General features: G+C 38.7%; 1 protein-coding gene across 1 annotated transcript in view; it reads left to right on the top strand.

Annotated features, from left to right (window-relative positions):
* NOTCH2 (notch receptor 2) overlaps positions 1–17,401 on the top strand; it is a 159,341-nt gene that overhangs the window by 35,063 nt on the left and 106,877 nt on the right. Inside the window, exon 2 of the mRNA XM_087866205.1 lies at positions 4,480–4,561. Coding sequence (XP_087722331.1) covers positions 4,480–4,561 — 82 coding nt within the window. The remainder of the gene's footprint in view (positions 1–4,479; positions 4,562–17,401) is intronic.

Genomic DNA, 17,401 nt, shown 5'->3' with positions numbered 1-17,401 from the left:
TCTTTTTTTTTTTTTTTTTTTAATTATATTATGTTAGTCACCATACAGTACATCCCTGGTTTTTGATGTAAGGTTCGATGATTCATTAGTTGCGTATAACACCCAGTGCACCATGCAATACGTGCCCTCCTTACTACCCATCACCAGCCTATCCCATTTCCCCACCCCTCTCCCCTCTGAAGCCCTCAGATTGTTTCTTAGAGTCCATAGTCTCTCATGCTTCATTCCCCCTTCTGTGTAAGTATGTTCTGAATATTAGAAGCCCATTCCCCAAAATGTTGCACAGAAAATGTGTGAAAATTAGAAATTGGTCTCTAAATTTTGTGTCACATTGCCAAGTTGATGGAGTGATGAAACTGGAATCTCCTGCTTCTCTTGACTTTTGCCCTTTTTTGGGGGGAGGGAGGCATGCACACGGAGACACACACACACAGTATATGAGATTGATTCCAGTCAACAGTGTTTATTGAGTGATCACTGTGGCTTAAGATGAAAACTCCTTTTGTGAGTGACTCATTTCTCTGAGTCTACTAAAACATCAGTTAAGCATCTGTTCTCTAAATGGGATATGATTGAGCATTTCGTTTTTTACTCTACAAATAGAAAGGTGCTTTCAATTTCACTGTTAAATTTAAGTGTTTTACATTGGAAAAAGAGCACATTGAATTTTAAAATGAGATCTTTTCTGGTTTCACTGTAATTTTTTGAGTTATCAAAGTTTTAATTTCTCTTTGAATGGCAAAGAATTACAGTATTCCTTTAGAAATACCCCTGAGCAAAGTCACAAGTCTCAAATTTTACTTTATTTTTCTTTTGTCTATTCAGGCAGTATATTGCTGTCTAGATTACACAAGACCTCTAGTGGATTCTGTAGTCCTAGGGGATTCCTTAACATGGGCACTCATGCTTTAGTTGTTCTCAAAGTATGGTTCCTCAGACTTGTAGCATCAGCATCACCTGGGAACATGTTAGGAATGCAAATGCCCACCCCCCCTCTAGACCTCCTCAATCAGAAACTCTGGCGGTGGTGTCTGGGAAGCCCTCCAGTTGATTCTGATGCACACTTTGAGCACCATGGCTTAGTAAATGTTAAAGGGTCAAGGTAGCATGATCCTACAGATTAGCCAAATGGCATTAATTATTAGCCCTGTAAGCCCACCTCCTTTTTGGTCACTGAATTTGATTGGTTCACTGAGGCTAGGCTGTAAAGTTATTTGCTTGATGGGTTGCCACATATTGACTTTGGGTTGTTTGTATTTCTCTGAACCTGTCACTGTAATGATTTGCCAGGACACTTAATAGGAACAGACTGTAATTTTTTTGCACCCATGGCTTTCTGAGTCATGAGTGACTAGGCTCTTAATGTCCTTCTGCGTAGATTTCTCCAGGTACCAGGCATGCCTTTCACATACTTTTAATGAGGGAGGTGTCACTCTTGGATCATAGGAGACCTTCAAGAGCATTTAGTTCTCCCCAGTTTAGTTTACTGGTAGGGAAATTGAGCCCCCATGAGGTTGTGCTTTACTTACAGTAGTACAGCTAGTTAGTGGTAGAGGTAAGATTTCAGGTTTCTGGACTCCACTGAGCCAGGATTCCTGCAGGGGGAGGACAGAGCTGCAGCTTAACTTGCTCTGTGCCTGCAGGACATTCCTTTCCTACTGACAGGTTTTCTTTTTTATTTAAAGGGAAAAAAAGCAAATAGAAAAAAGTCAGGAAGTTCTCATTGAAACTAATAAAAGTGTCTAAAGAGAATGAAAAAAGCAGTTTGAGAACTTTGGTATGGAGGAAATAACCTGACATTAACTGTTTTAATTATAGTTGTCGCATTGGCCTTATCAGTGTGGGAAGAGGGAGCATTTGAGCCCTACAGGGAAGTGGGATATGGACAACAAGATGACCCTCTTCCTGAATCTGCCTGTTCGGGCTGCAACTTAGTGACTGTGTGATCCCAGCAGCTGTCAGAGATGGGGCTGGACTCAGCAAGAGACCTGGGTCTCAGGCCTAACACTGCCACAGCTAGTGGTGTGATGTTCCATGAGGAGGTCACCTAACCTCCTTGGCCTGCACTTTCTAGTAAATGGGTATAACAATGCCTATCCTGCCCATCTGAGAAGAAAAATGTCAGATAGTGGGAAACAGTGTATCAGTGTAGTTAGGAGCACAGACTCTCTTGCAGGTTCCAGACTCCCTAAGGTTCAAATTCTGGCTCTTTAACCCACTGGTGTGGTAGTAGCAGGTCACTTAGCCTTTTTTGTGGAACACAGATAATGAAATTAACTGCTTCACAGCATTGTAGGGAACATTGTATTAGTTAGTCTGTGTAAAATGCATAAAATAGTATCTGGGATTTAGTAAGCGCAATGTGTTAGCTGCAGTGGTTATTACTATTTTAAAAATATTATTTTAAGAGATGTAATTTCTGTAAACATGTTCTCAAATGATTCCATCACTTGGTAATGGTTACTGGGCAAATAGTGGGTTCTTATGCAGTAATTTTTTTTTTTAAAGAAAGCACTTCATTTTTTTTTTTTTAAGATTTTTATTTGAGAGAGAGAGAGAGCATGCGCACGCGCACACACACACACACACGCACAAGAGAGACACAAGCAGGGGGAGGAGCAGTAGGAGAGGGAGAAGCAGGCTTTCCACTGAGCAGGGAGCCCGATGCGGGACTCGATCCCAGGACTCTGGGATCATGACCTGAGCCGAAGACAGATGCTTAACCAACTGAGCCACCCAGGTGCCCATCTTAGCAGTAATTGTTAATGGAGGAATTGTTCTAGCGTCCAGCTTAGCCTGGGCTCCCCTGTGAAGCAGCTGATTTTGATGCCCTAGAATGTCAGGCCTAGAGCCTGTGATATTGAGCAGTTTATTCATAGAATGGTATGGCTAGAGAAAAGTCACAGGTGGAGACTTCTCAATTTTGCTTTCAGGTATTTGTATATAAACCGTCCTAGCAGATGGACATCTTAATAATCTTATAGAAAAAGTTCATTAACTTCATTTTTAGCTTTTGTTGTTTGACTAGGTTTCTTTCTGGCTTGCCTTTCCAGTTGTTGTAAGGATTCTTGGTAAGGATTTTGGTAATGAAAATTCTAATTCTAAAAGCTAAATAATCAAGTTATCCAGCAAGTGAGTGGTAGACTTTAGGAGTCTTTCTCCTCTTGTGGCTGAAATCCATGAAAATTTCTACTATTGCTGTTTATCTCTGAGTAGTCTGTTTTTGGAAGGGATTATGGCGTGAGGTGCCTTTTCACTGCCTTGTAAAAGAACTGGAGTTTCAGAATTTGAGAATTGTTGTTCTATCTGCATATATAAAATTAGCTTTTTATTTTCTTTACTTTCACCCCCCCCCCCCCACAATCTGTATTCATGGTCTACTCCCCCGTCTTTTTGTGAATCTCTTAAGGCTAGAGGTTATGCTGTATTGATTTCTTATGTATTCCATTTTTCCTTTTCCTCTGGATCCTAATATTGTGCCAGGCATATACTAGGCTCTCAATTACAGTTTGTTCAATGAATATCGTTGATGTTTCTGATTAGTTATTAAAGTGGCCTGTTCTGAAACCCCACATTTGTATCGTGGTGACCTAGTATTTACCCAGGTCTTCCTAATTCACTTATATTATTTATATTATTTATCTGAAGTATTTAAATTTCAAGATGCTTATGGCATGTCATGTTTGTTAAGAGGTTTAGTTTTCTTGTTGCAGCAAATGTTGAGAAATCGTTCTTTTTCATGGTGAGTAATATGCACCATGGACGGGACTGGAGGAGATAATGCTAAGCCAAACAAGTCAAGCAGAGAAAGACAATTATCATATGGATATCATATGATATCATATGGATATCATATCCATATCATCTATGGAACATAAGAAGTAGGAAGATCGGTAGGAGAAGAAAAGGAAGAAGAAAGGGGGGGTAAACAGAAGGGGGAATGAACCATGAGAGACTATGGACTCTGGGAAACAAACTGAGGGTTTCAGGGCGGTGGGGGAATGGGATAGGCTGGTGATGGGTAGTAAGGAGGGCGCGTATTGCATGGTGCACTGGGTGTTATACGCAACTAATGAATCATGGAACTTTACATCAAAAACTATGGATGTACTGTATGGTGATTAACATAATAACAAAATATTATTTAAAAAAAAGAGCTTTAGTTTTCTTGAGTATCGTTAGAAGATAGGGATGCAATTGCTGGGAAGCTAGAGGCACAGAGAATTAAGAGTATCATTCAAGATTGTAAAGTAGTTATTGAAGGAAGAGACTCCTAGGATGACCTTCCATGCTTCTATGACCCCAGAAGCCAAAGGACAAATACAAAACAAAACAAACAAACCAAAAAACCTGATGAAAGCTCTAAAGGGAAACCCAGATCAGGTTGGATATAGGAACGGATGTCGACCTGAATTGGGTAACATTTCTTTGCTGTCTGATGAGTGACTTATTTCTAATGTGCATTTGTTTTATTTTTAGCATTGCAGTGTCGGGATGGCTATGAGCCCTGTGTAAATGAAGGAGTGTGTGTTACCTACCACAATGGGACAGGATACTGCAAGTAAGTTTTTCTCTGTTTGTTTGTTTTTTTCTTTTTATATATTTTATTTTTCCTCAGTGGAACCCTGGACAAGATTTGGTTCTACTAATTCTATTTTCAATACTTCTGTGAAATGTTACTGGATCTTTAACTTTTCTGATATAGTCTTTGCGGGGGATAAGGATGGAAGGATGTAGATGTCAGATAAATGGTTAACAAGAACTTCTTATTATCTTATCACTATCTTTTTCATTATGAAAAAGACTTTTCAGTGAGTGGCTAGTTACTGTATATTGAGTACATTCTTAGAATCACTCCTCAACATGTTAGTTACGATCTTGTTTTTAAGTCAAACCACAATAGATATTAACTTTAATTCTGCCTAGCATAAGTGAATATTACAACATGAAACTATGTTTCTGGTGTAAAAAAGTCTAGTTCCTAAAAGAGACCATGAGAAAGATGCAGATGCACCTGTAGGGATGGGATGGGGAGCAGGCACTGTGGAAAATATCATTAGATGGGTTTACAAGACAAAGGGTATGGACAGGATTCGGGAGTATAGGCTGGTTCTTAAGAGCATTTTTTCTTTTTCTCCAACACCTAGTTTAGCTATACTTTTTGTTTCTTTGAGGAGGCCTGTGAGATTATCTTATAAATAGCTCCTCTTTGTGTCCTGTGGACCACATTTTTTTCCTTCTGGCTCTAGCTCAATGGAAAAAAAAATTTTTTTAAGATTTTATTTATTTATTTGTCAGAGCACACGTGCACAAGCAGAGGGAGAGGCGGGCAGAGGGCGAAGCTCAGAAGGGAGTCCCAAGTGGTACTCTGTCCCAAGGATGCTAGGATCATGACCTGGGCCAAAGGCAGACACTTAACTGATCCACCCAGGTGTCCCTCAATTGAAAATTTTTGACAGAAACATGTATCCATTGTACTTATATCATGGAAAATAAGATTGATCATATAACTTTTCTTTAACACTTGCATAGAGTATACTTGTTCTCTGCTTCGGTAGCAGTACTTGCTTAATAAGCATTTTAAATGAGTTTATCCAACATGCTTTTCTTTGTTTTCTGGATATTTAATTGAATAACATAAATATAATAATGACATTGGTTCCAGTCAAGTCCATTCTGACACCAGGATCTAAGTGCCTTTTTTTTTTTTTTTAAAGATTTATTTATTTATTTATCGGAGAGAGGGAGAGAGAGAGCGTGCAAGCCTGCACGCACAAGCAGGGGGAGCAGCAGGCAGAGGAAGAAGCAGGCTCCACGCTGAGCAGGACCCTGAGATCATGACCTGAGCTGAGGGCAGACACTTAACCTACTGAGCCACCCTGGCGTCCCAGGATCTAAGTTCTTTAATGTCATAAGTGAGGATTTTTGCAAGTCAGAGAAGATGCTCTTGAGCAAAGTGACAATATTTTAGGCTATGATGACAGTAGAGTTGTTTCTTTAGTTAAAGATTTTTATTTATCTGAGAGAGAGAATGAGAGAGAAAGCACAAACAGGGGAAGAGGGGCAGAGGGAAAGGGAGAGGCAGGCTCAGCAGGGAGCCCGAGGTGGGGTCAGGGGACGCAGTGGACCCGGGGGACACAACATGGGGCTCGATTCCAGGACCCTGGGCTCATGACCTGAGCTGAAACAGCCGCTTAACCAGCTGAGCCACCCCGGCGCCCCAGATGACAGTAAAGTTTCACCATAGGTTGTTTGGATTGGAATAAAGATAATGCTGGAAATGAAATGTTTTTTTGTGACTGATAATGAGCTGCTTATGTAGTTTTTCTAACTCGAAAATAAAAAACAAAAACATGTGATGTAGTCTTCTCTCCGAATGGTAACACAGCTGGAGATAATAAAGGGGAGGAACTATTAAGTTAGAACTGGCTACCAAAATGTTCAGTCCCTTTTTGGCACCTGCTGTCATAGATACTTGCTTTATTCTATCATTCAGCTCTCTGTGGTAGTTAACCCATTAAATTATGATCATTTGTGGATGTGTTTGTTTCTCCTACTGGATTTTGAGGTCCTTGTCTTATGTGTTTTTGTATAGTTAGTGCTTAATATAGTGCCTGGTATGTAGCTAGAGCTTAACAATGCGTTTCTTGAACCAAAAGGTGCTCGACAGATTTCATCATTCACATGCTTTTTTAATCTATGTCTTAAATAAGAAGGTACTGTCCTCTCCTCTGAGAATTTTATTTGCTTCACACAGCATCTAGGATGGTAGTACTATACCGAGAAGCACTTTAGTTCTATTTGGACATAATTCAACGTGGTGACTTCCGTAGGGGGAATTTCAAGTAGGTTCTAATTGTTGGCCTACATATTTGTTGTCTGCTGTGGGAAGAGAGACTAGTCTCTGAGCACTTACCAGGAGAGGACACTAAGGGTCACTTTTGGGAGAAAAGGGATTTGTGGGCCGTTAGTCTCAAACTCTCCAACCAAGGTGAGAGAGACAAAGTTGCCCCTGATTTCTAGAAGAAGCACTGCTAGGGAAGAGGGAATTCACTTTGTGGTTAACAAAAACGGAGCTGCCCAAAATCTGTCCATGGATGCTTATTAATTGTTGATGGGATAGGTTGCTTAGGGATATAGTTCTGGGCAAGTCCCTCAGATGTCTTCCAGCCCTTTGTGAGGGAAACAAGCCCTCTGAGAAAGGAAAGTAAGGAAAAAAGTGGGCAAGACTGTCCTTTTGGGAGACCCATATGAACAACAAAACTTGTAAAAAGAGAGTATTTCTCTGTGTCGGTAAAAGCAATATTAGCATCTTTAGGAGTGGCAGTGTCAACATAAGTGGACACAGGAAAAGCAAGAAAAATATCAGGGAGGCCAACTCAGTCATCCCTACAATGCCACAGGATGTAAAGCAAAATGTTAAGCAAAAATAACACCTATTTAGCAGATCTTTAAGTATATCTTCACGAACTTTGCTTTTTTCCTTGGAGAAAAAAGGTAATTCAGCTTGTTCAGTAAATATTATTTTCCCAAAATGGTAAATGGATATTAGAACACTTAGAAGGTCTGTAAAAATTACATCAGACATGCAGGGCATATGATTATCTTTTTGTTCATGAGATTGCTTAGTAGATTAAGAAAAGAAAGTTGAAGCCAAATTCTTTTTACAGGGGATTGGGGGTGGGTATTAGTGGAAAATGTTTTAAAGTAGAAGGTATCTGACTATCTGCTTAAAGAGCATAATGCTACTGATTCAGCTAAAATATAATGGTTGTTTATAGAAATTATAGAAATCCTTGATAAGATCACATTGACAGATGAGGATAAGTACTTTTAAAGGTTAGTTATGTACACAGCTCAACTGTTTTTTCTCACTGTTAGGAGCCTAAGTATTCTATCAGTCTATGATTAGACTGGGATGCCAGACAAGGAAAACCTGTGTTAATCTTGCATAAAACTCAATTATTGTTCCTAAATAGTTGTTGTCAGATCTTAATAAAGCCCTCTCTCTACAGAGAGATAAGACATTTTATTCTCTCCCTTGTCCTACTGGGAGGTGTAAATATATAATTAAGTTTGGCTGTCATTAATCACTTTCAAGTTGTCTCAGGCTTTCAAAGATAAACCATTCCAAATCCCAATTGATTGAAAATCATGGGTAACTCAAGTTCACTAGAATGTTGGGGGAGGGTAAGGTTTTGATTTGTAAAATTCACAAGATGTGCGTTTTTTAAAAAAAAGATTTTTATTTATTTATTTATTTGACAGAGAGAGAGAGAGAGCTAGAGAGGGAGAGAGGGAACACAAGCAGGGGCAGAGGGAGAGGGAGAAGAAGGCTTCCCGCTGAGTAGGGAGCCTGATGCGGGGCTCGATCCCAGGATCATGACCTGAGCCGAAGGCAGACGCTTAACGACTGAGCCACCCAGGCGCCCCAAAGTGTGTATTTTTAAGGACATATTTATCATAGTTATTTAAAGTTCTTATCTGTCAGTTCTTAACTGGGTTGTCTTTGGGTATGTCGGTATCAACAGCTCTTTCTGTTGACTCTGGGTACAATTTCCCTTTACTTTTCATTTATGGTAGTTTTGTTATTTAGTGGACATTGTGAGTAATGCATTTTAGTGTTTACCTTCCACTCAAGAATGGTGAGTTTTGTTCTTACAGGCAGTTACATCACTGGAAGATCACCTTGATCCTATGAAGGCTTGGTTTTAGACTTTGCTCTGGCGGATCTGTTTTGCCTTGAGTCTGACAGTATTGTGTCTTAGTCCTGGGATGTGGTCCTTACTCCCAAGTATGACCCCTCAAGGGGATCAATGGGAAGTGTGAGGTGCTTGTCAAGCCTGGTGTTTCCCAAACCCCTCTAATTTAGTAGGACCCGAATTCAAGCTTCTGACTTCCTAGAACCATGCTCAGCCTTTCAGTCAGCCTTCCAGCTCTTGCTTTCCTTTGGGTTCCTAAATACTTTGTTCATGCACAGCCAGGAATCATTTAAGGATTTGTGTGGAGTCATATACATATTTTAGGGCTACCTGCTCTGTGGTTCTGTCTTTTCCAGGATTTCTCCTCCTCCAGATTCTAGCTGCTTTGACAGTTCCAGATACCTTTGACTCTTCAGCCCAGTAAGACTTCCATTTTCTGCTTGCATTCTGTTCCTCATGTGCTGTATGGACTGAGGAAAACCTTCAGGGAACGAGCTATAGAAATGTAGGTTTCATATAGTTTGGTTTTCTGTTTTTGAGGCTCATATCCCAGTTTCTGCCTGCTTTGGTTACTCTTTGGTACCTTTAATATATTGTCTACAGTGTCTAATTATTGTAAGTAAGAGAGTTGATCTGATATAATTACTCTGCCATTATTTTTAATGATAAAAATTATCATTATAAAGGACTCTTTCAAAAAATTCTACATGCCACTTAGGAGGTAACTATAGCACAGTGTTTATTAAACACTGGAAAGTCACCAGGAGTTACTTAGGTACCTGTGGATGGGGGATTGCATTTGAGAGTCTCTGCTTTTTGCCAAAGTACCTAAGTAGGAACTACATTTTGAAGTAATCATTATCAAAGTAAATTATTTTTACTTTATATTATCAAAGTAAACAAAGTAAATCATTATAAATATAAAATGTTATAAAGTATAACTTTGTTTCACAATTTGCCTAAAATTTGTCTACTAACTGTAAGAAACATTAACAACCAACAACTTTCCTGGCCAGGATTAGGAGTAATGTTGGTGGTCCAGGCCTCGTAAAGCCATTCAAGAAAACTATAGCCATTGCCTTCTTTGTCCTCTTGATATGTTTCTATATAATCGGAAGAGAACAGAGACACCTGGAATCTTCCAGAGCCTGGCTTAGAGTAGAGGATGCACTATCAATATTTGTGTTGTAGTGGTGCTCTCCTAGAAAGGCATTTTTAAAAGTTAAGGCTGACTCAGTGTTTTCCCCTTTCACCTACCTTGTTAGTGCGTTCAGTGCTGTTCAGGGCAATATCAGATCAAAGAGATCCACTGGGAAAAATGTCAGCTGTTAAATCACTTTCTCTTTCTTTGCTGAAACTGGCTGTGCCAAGAAGATTCCTTCAAGTAGAGTGTCCTATTTCGCAGAAAGCATCATATATACAGTTCTTCTGGCAGATGCTAGCAGAAGCCTGGCCACTTTTCCGTAGTTCTTTTATCTTTACCGTAAAATGAAGAATATTGTCTTTTGCTCACTAAATACCTTTCACAGAGTAATGTTTCTTTTTTTTTAAATAATGTGGTACTTAAGAAGCTATTAATTCAGGAATTAACTTATTGTATGCTCTTTATGTATACCACATATAACAGATAACTGAAGTCTGTGGTAGTAGTTGCAAGTAATTGATAGTGTTACCCCATTATTTCACACTCTTTGGGAAGTCATAAAATAATTATCAATTCATTAACCTGGGCTTTTTAAAGAGGTTCACAGTGAGTCTTACTAGACTAATGCAAAGTGAATTGTGAAATGACTGTAATGTCAGAGCAGAAACTGTTAGTGACTGGTAGGGCTGGGACCAGGGTGAGGTGAGTGAAGCTTTCAGCTCAGGTGTAAAATTTTAGAGGGTGTCAGAAAACCCAGTTAGCAAGATAAATAATATTTTAAGAGTCTCATGCTGTGCTGCCTGAGCTAGCCAGGCAGTTATACTTTAATGCAGTAGTTCAGAATGTCAAAATTAATACAAAAAAACTGTGATAAAAATACCCAAATTTTAAATAAAGAGATCAGTATTACTGACTTTTCCTTTTGCCTCGGGCTTTGGTATGGTTCATTGTGGTACTGGTGTGTGGATTAAGGTATCTGAAAGAGCCCTGTCTGGTGACATGGAGAGGGCATAGGTTTTTATGCCAGATAGACTGCAGTGTGAATCCTAATTCTTGTTAGCAATCAGACCTTTGGCAAGTTAAAGAATATTATGCTAGCCAGTGTTTATTGAGCACTTATTATATGCCAGGCTCTGTGCTTAATTAACCTTTTTATATGTGTTATTGTAGTTCTCATGTAAGTTACATGTCTTAATATCCCTGTTTTACTGATGAGTATACGTGGAAACTCAAAGAAGTTAAATAATTTTCTAAAGATCACATAACTTTTATTTTTTTAATTTTTAAGTTTTTTTTTAAAAGTTAACATATAATGTTATATTAGCATCAGGTGTACAATATAGCGATTCAACACTTCCATATGTTACCCTGTACTCATCATGACAAGTACACGTCTTAATCCCCATCATCTATTGAACCAATCTCCTCCTCCCCTCTGGTAACCATCAATTCGTTCTCTATAATTAAGAGTCTGTTTCTTTAGGGGGCGCCTGGATGGCGCAGTCGTTAAGCCTCTGCCTTTGGCTCAGGGCGTGATCCCAGTGTTCTGGGATTGAGCCCCACATCAGGCTCCTCCGCTAGGAGCCTGCTTCTTCCTGTCCCACTCCCCCTGCTTGTGTTCCCTCTTTTGCTGGCTGTCTTTGTCAAATAAATAAAATCTTTAAAAAAAAAAAAGAGTCTGTTTCTTTAAAAAAAGAAGTTTATTTCTTGATTTCTCTCTCTCTCTCTTTTCCTGTGCTCATTTGTTGTTCCTTAAATTCCACATATGAGTGAAATCATATGGTATTTGTCTTTCTCTGGCTGACTTATTTCACTTAGCATTGTCCTCTCTAGCTTCATCCAAGTCATTGCAAGTGGTAAAATTTCCTTCTTTCTGATGACTGAATAATTTCCATTGTATATAATACCCCATCTTCTTTATCCATTTATCAGTTGATGGGACACTTGGACTGCTTCCATTTCTTGGCTATTGTAATTAATGCTGTTTTAAACATAGAGGTGCATGTATCCCTTTAAATTGGTGTTTTGTATTCGTTGGGTAAATACCCAGGAGTGCGATTCCTGGATCATAAAGTAGTTCTATTTTTAACCTTTTGAGAAATCTTCATATTGTTTTCCATAGTGGCTGCACCAGTTTGCATTCCCACCAATAGTGCAGGAGGATTCCCTTTTCTCCACATTCTTGCCAACACTTGTTGTTTCTCGTGTTTTTGTTTTTGGGTTTTTTTTAGCCATTCTGACAGGTGTAAGGTGATATTTCCTTGTAGTTTTGATTTGTATTTTCCTGATGGTGAGTGTTGATGAGCATCTTTTCATGTGTCTTTTGGCCATCTGTATGTCTTCTTTGGAGAAATGTCTGTTCATGTCTTCTGCCCATTTTTTAATGGATTATTTGTTTTTTGGTTGTTGAGTTTTGTAAGTTCTTTATTTTGGATATTAAGCCTTTTTGAATATGTCATTTGCAAACATCTCCCATTTGGTAGGTCGCCTTTAGCTTTGTTGATTTTTTCCTTACTTATGCAGAAGCTTTTTATTTTGATATAGTCCCAGTAGTTTATTTTTGCTTTTGTTAGCCTTGTCCCGGGAGACTATCTAGAAAAAAGTTGCATTTGTGTGATGTCCAATGTCAAAGAGTTTACTACCTGTATTCTCTTCTGGGATTTTTATGGTTTCAGATCTCACATTTAAGTTTTTAGTCCATTTTAAATTTACTTTTGTGTATGGCATAAGAAAGTGGTCCAGTTTCTTTCTTTTGCATGTTGCTGTCCAGTTTTCCCATCACCATTTGTTGAAGAGACTGTCTTTATCCCATTGGGTATTCTTTCCTGCTTTGTCAAAGATTAAATGACCATATAATTATGGGTTCATTTCTGGTCTTTCTGTTCTGTTCCATTGATCTATGTGTCTATTTTTGTGCCAGTACCATACTGTTTTGGTTACTACAGCTTTGTAATATAACTTGAAGTCTGAAATTGTGATGTCTCCAGTTTTGCTTTTCTTATTTTATTTTATTTTAGAGAGATAGCAAGAGCAGGGGGAGGGGCAAAGGGAGAGGGAGAAGCAGACTCCCTGCTGAGCAGGGAGCCCAATGTGAGCTCGATCCCAGGACCCCGAGATCATGACCTGAGACAAAGACAGATGCTTAACCCACTGAGCCACCCAGGCACTCCTTTGCTTTTCTTTTTCAAGATTGCTTTGGCTATACAGGGTCTTCCATCTTTTTATAAAAATTTTAGAATTGTTTGTTCTAGTTCTGTAAAAAACGCTGTTGGTATTTTGATAGGGATCACATTAAATGTATAGCTTGCTTTGGGTAGTATAGACATTTTAACAATATTTGTTTTTCCAATCCATGAGCATGGAATGGCTTTCCATTTCTTTGTGTCGGTCTTCAATTTCTTTCATCAGTGTTTTATAGTTTTTAGAGTATAGATCTTTTAACTCTTTGGTAAGATTTATTCATAAGTATTTTATTATTTTTGGTGCAACTGTAAATGGGATTGTTTTCTTAATTTCTCTTTCTGCTCATTATTCGTGTTTGAAATGCAACAGATTTCTATACATTGATTTAATATCCCGTGACTTTACTGAATTTATCAGTTCTAGCAGTTTTTTGGTGGAGTCTTTCGGGTTTTCTATATATATAGTATCATGTCATCTGCAAATAGAGAAAGTTTTACTTCTTCCTTACCGTTTTGGATGTCTTTTATTTCCTTTTGTTTTCTGATTGCTGTGGCTAGGACTTCCAGTACTATGTTGAATAAAAATGGTGAGAGTGGACGCCCTTGTCTTGTTCCTGACCTTAAGGGAAAGAAAGTTTCTTAGTTTTTCCCCTTTAAGGATGATGTCAGCTGTGGGTTTTTCATAAATGGCCTTTATTATATTGAGGTATGTTCCCTCTAAACCTACTTTGTTGAGGGTTTTTATCATGAATGGATGTTGTATTTTGTCAAATGCTTTTCCTGCATCTATTAAAGTGATCATATGGTTCTTATCCTTTCTCTTATTGATATGATGCATCATGTTGGTTGATTCGCAGATATCGAACCACCCTTGCAACCCAGCAATAAATCCCAGTTGATTGTGGTGAATGATTTTATTAATGTATTGTTGGATTCTGCTTACTAGTATTTTGTTGAGAATTTTTGCATCTGTGTTCATCAGGGATATTGGCCTATATGATCACATACCTTTTAAGTAGCTGACCTGATACATGCTCTTGGAAAATGTGCCGTCACTCTAAGTCTCAGTTTGCCTATCAGTAAAATGGGACAAAATTACTTACTTTAATTTTTTAAAAATTTTATTTGTTTATTTGTCAGAGAGAGTGAGAGAGCGAATGCAAGGAGGGGGAGTGGAGGCGAGGGAGAATTCTGCAGGCTCCTCACCATGCAAGGAGCCCAATGTGGGACTTGATCCCAGGATCCTGGGATCATGACTTGAGCTGAAGACAGATGCTTAACTGACTGAGCCACCCAGGCATCCCCAAAATTACCTATTTTAACGTGGGTAGTTCAAATAGGACTTTCTGAAAAGGAAATATGGGACATTGAAAGACTGAAAGTGACTCTTTAGATCAGGAATGTGATTATAACTCTACATAGTTTCTGATTTTAAACAGAGACAGTATCGTTAAGTAGACCTGTGCAGCTGACATATCTGAGTATTGAACCTGCTTGTAGCTCTGTGAGTGGACATGGGCCACGCTTGGCTAATGCTGCATTTCTGAGAAGTGGCCTTTGACTTGAAAGCTCAGTGCAGTTACTGCAGATGAAATATAAGAAGGCAGTGAAGGTGGGGATGGAGACTGCTATCTATTAAAATGATCTTTGGTCGAGAAAACTAAATTGAAAAACTTGAAACTTCTCTCTTCTTTTTCTTAATGGAAAATGAACAAGTCCAGACAGATTTTATGCAGCTGTGAAATTGAGACAGGTCAAATTCAACAACTTCTGATAAATTTTGCTGCCAGCCCAAAAGTCACACGTTGTTAAACATAGTGCCTTACATTTGCATAGTGAGTTACAGATGTACAGATGTATGTCCCGTGAGGCTTTCCTTATTTAGGACATGAGATCTGGACACTTCAACAGTATCATTCCTAAGTAATTCTTCTTATTAACACTATGTGTTTGAAAAATACTTTAACAAATATATTAGGTGTCCCTGAGGAATTTTTTATAAAGTAAGTCTTGATTATCAGCTTCTTATAGAACAATGGGATTCCCATACTCTTTTCAACTAATCTTTATTCTTCAGGTTGGAACCTTTATAAACTTCAGTGTTCGGTAAAGAAGTAGGAGAAGGTGATTCTTAAACTCTGCCTGTATCCTTTTTGCCTGTCTTGGGTCATTGCCAATAAGTTAAATCAACTAATTTTGTCCTGCAAACCTGGCATGAATAGATGTGGGTTTAGCTAGGCTTCTTTCAACACAGTCCCCAAGTTAACCGTAATCCTCTGTAAAGTTTCTTTCTTATTGTTCCATTGTGGCATGTCAGCACCATCAATTTCACGTAGGAATTCTTTTCTCCCCTTTTTTCTTGTGACTAAGCAGGATGAGAAATATTTTTCTTCCAGGATCTAGAGTAGCTTAATTAAGTACTTCACTTTAAATTTTGGCTGTCTATCTTTCATCAAGGCCAGCAAGATTGAATACAGAGGGGTGGGGATATCAGAATGTGATAAAAATGTAATTATCTAAAAATTTCCGAATACTTTTTTTTTCGTTAAGCTACCATAAATATGTGGGCATGAAGGAGGTTTTCTTTAAGTGCTCTTCTAAATGTCCCATAACTAGGAATTTTGTAGCTAGGAATAAAGTTTGGTGTCTCCTCCATCCCTACAGTCTCGTGTGTGTGTGTGTGTGTGTGTGTGTGTGTGTGTGTGTGTGTGTGTGTGAGATGTGAGTTTTTTTGTTTTTGTGTTTGTCTTAGTTGTGTTTTACTTTACATTTCGATGTAAGGTAAATTACAATTTCTCTGGGGTTCCCCAAAGTTTTTTATATTCTATTTACCTATTATCAGTAATTTTTGCTAGCACTTCATACTGTATGTCCAAAAATGTCTTACTGACTTTTATACTGATGCTTTCAGGCTTCCCTTATTAATGCAATTACCTTCTGTTTAAAATGGTCCTCTCCTAAGCAAACTATTACTTCAATCTTTATCAAAAGGCTTTTATGAAAGAAAAGTGAAAGCAAAGACTAAGAAAGGCATTATTTCAGTGACGGGTGCTATTACTCAGTGAACCCATCCAACTGGAACATCATATCCAGTTTTTTTTCTTCACGTAAGTATGAGGAGAAGGTAGGTGGTAATGAGAAAATAACCTGATTAGGACTTGTGTAGGATAGTGGCATTTAGGGTACTGAAGCTCTACAGATTCAGGCCACTTTCCTATACTTGCTCTGTCTATAATCCTGTATCCTGAACACTGAACGTCAGGTGGACTGAAGCACTGAGTGATTCTTCCTCTTGGTCTTAGTCAGCTCAGGCTGCTATAACAAACTACCACAGACTGGGTGGCTTAAACGGGAGACATTTATTTCTCATAGTTCTGGAGGCTGAGAAGTCTAAGATCAAGGTCCTGGCAGATTCAGTTCCCTGTGAGATGGCCACCTTCTCACTGTATATATTTTCACATGGTAGGGAGAGAAAGCTCTAATCCGATCACGAGGACCCTACCCTCATGATTTTATCTACCTAATTACCTCCCAAAGGCCCCACCTCCAGATATCATCATATTGGGGATTAGAATTTCACTGTATGAATTTGGGGGGGGGATGCATACCTTCAGTCCATAGCACTCTTCAAACAAAAGTTTAATTTTCATCAAACTAGTATTTATTGAGCTGGCTACACTGACTGAGCACTGTGCTAGGTATTGTGAATAGACATAAAGGACCAAGAGGCCTGTGCTCTCTGACTTACTTATTTATGAGTATAAAATACCTTGGGAGTGTCTGCTAATGAATGTCATGTTTCTCTCACATAAAACACGGTGGCAGTCCTCTGACATCTTGCCATCTTGTTAGGGAGATGAAGCATACATATATGTATAAAATATAGTAGTCTGTAACTACCCGATGTGTCAGCACAGATGATATGAACTATGGTGATTCAGACAAGGGAACAACTACTGCAGGACAGAAGACTAAAATCAGGATTTTTAGTGGCTCACTTAGATTATAAATCTGAGAATATTGACGGAGATGGGTAGTAGAAGGATGGAAGTAGAGAGACTGAGGGGACCAGAAGGGCTGTTGTTTCCTGGAATAATCATTACCAGTATCTTCATCATTTTGTTCTTAATGACATAGTTTTAAAACTTTTCTACATCTTGGTTGCTCTCGTCTGTCTATACTTTAATATGTGTGAGGTTTTACTAAACTAGTATGTGGATTCATCTGGTTTCATGGTGATAGATAACTGATTTTAAAAATATCATTCCTTTAACACATGTTGGCTTGAATGCTTGAAGATAGAATGTCTAGAATGAGGAGTAGAGGGGAAGACTAGGGGACAGGAAAGGAGGGCAGCTGGGAGCAATCACCTC

The sequence above is a fragment of the Ursus americanus genome, chromosome 12, assembly GCF_024610735.1.
Source record: "Ursus americanus isolate L20-20 chromosome 12, mUrsAme1.1.p, whole genome shotgun sequence".
Taxonomy (NCBI): Eukaryota; Metazoa; Chordata; class Mammalia; order Carnivora; family Ursidae; genus Ursus; species Ursus americanus.
The sequence above is the reverse complement of the archived record's forward strand: the minus strand, read 5'-3'. Positions and strand labels throughout refer to the sequence as shown.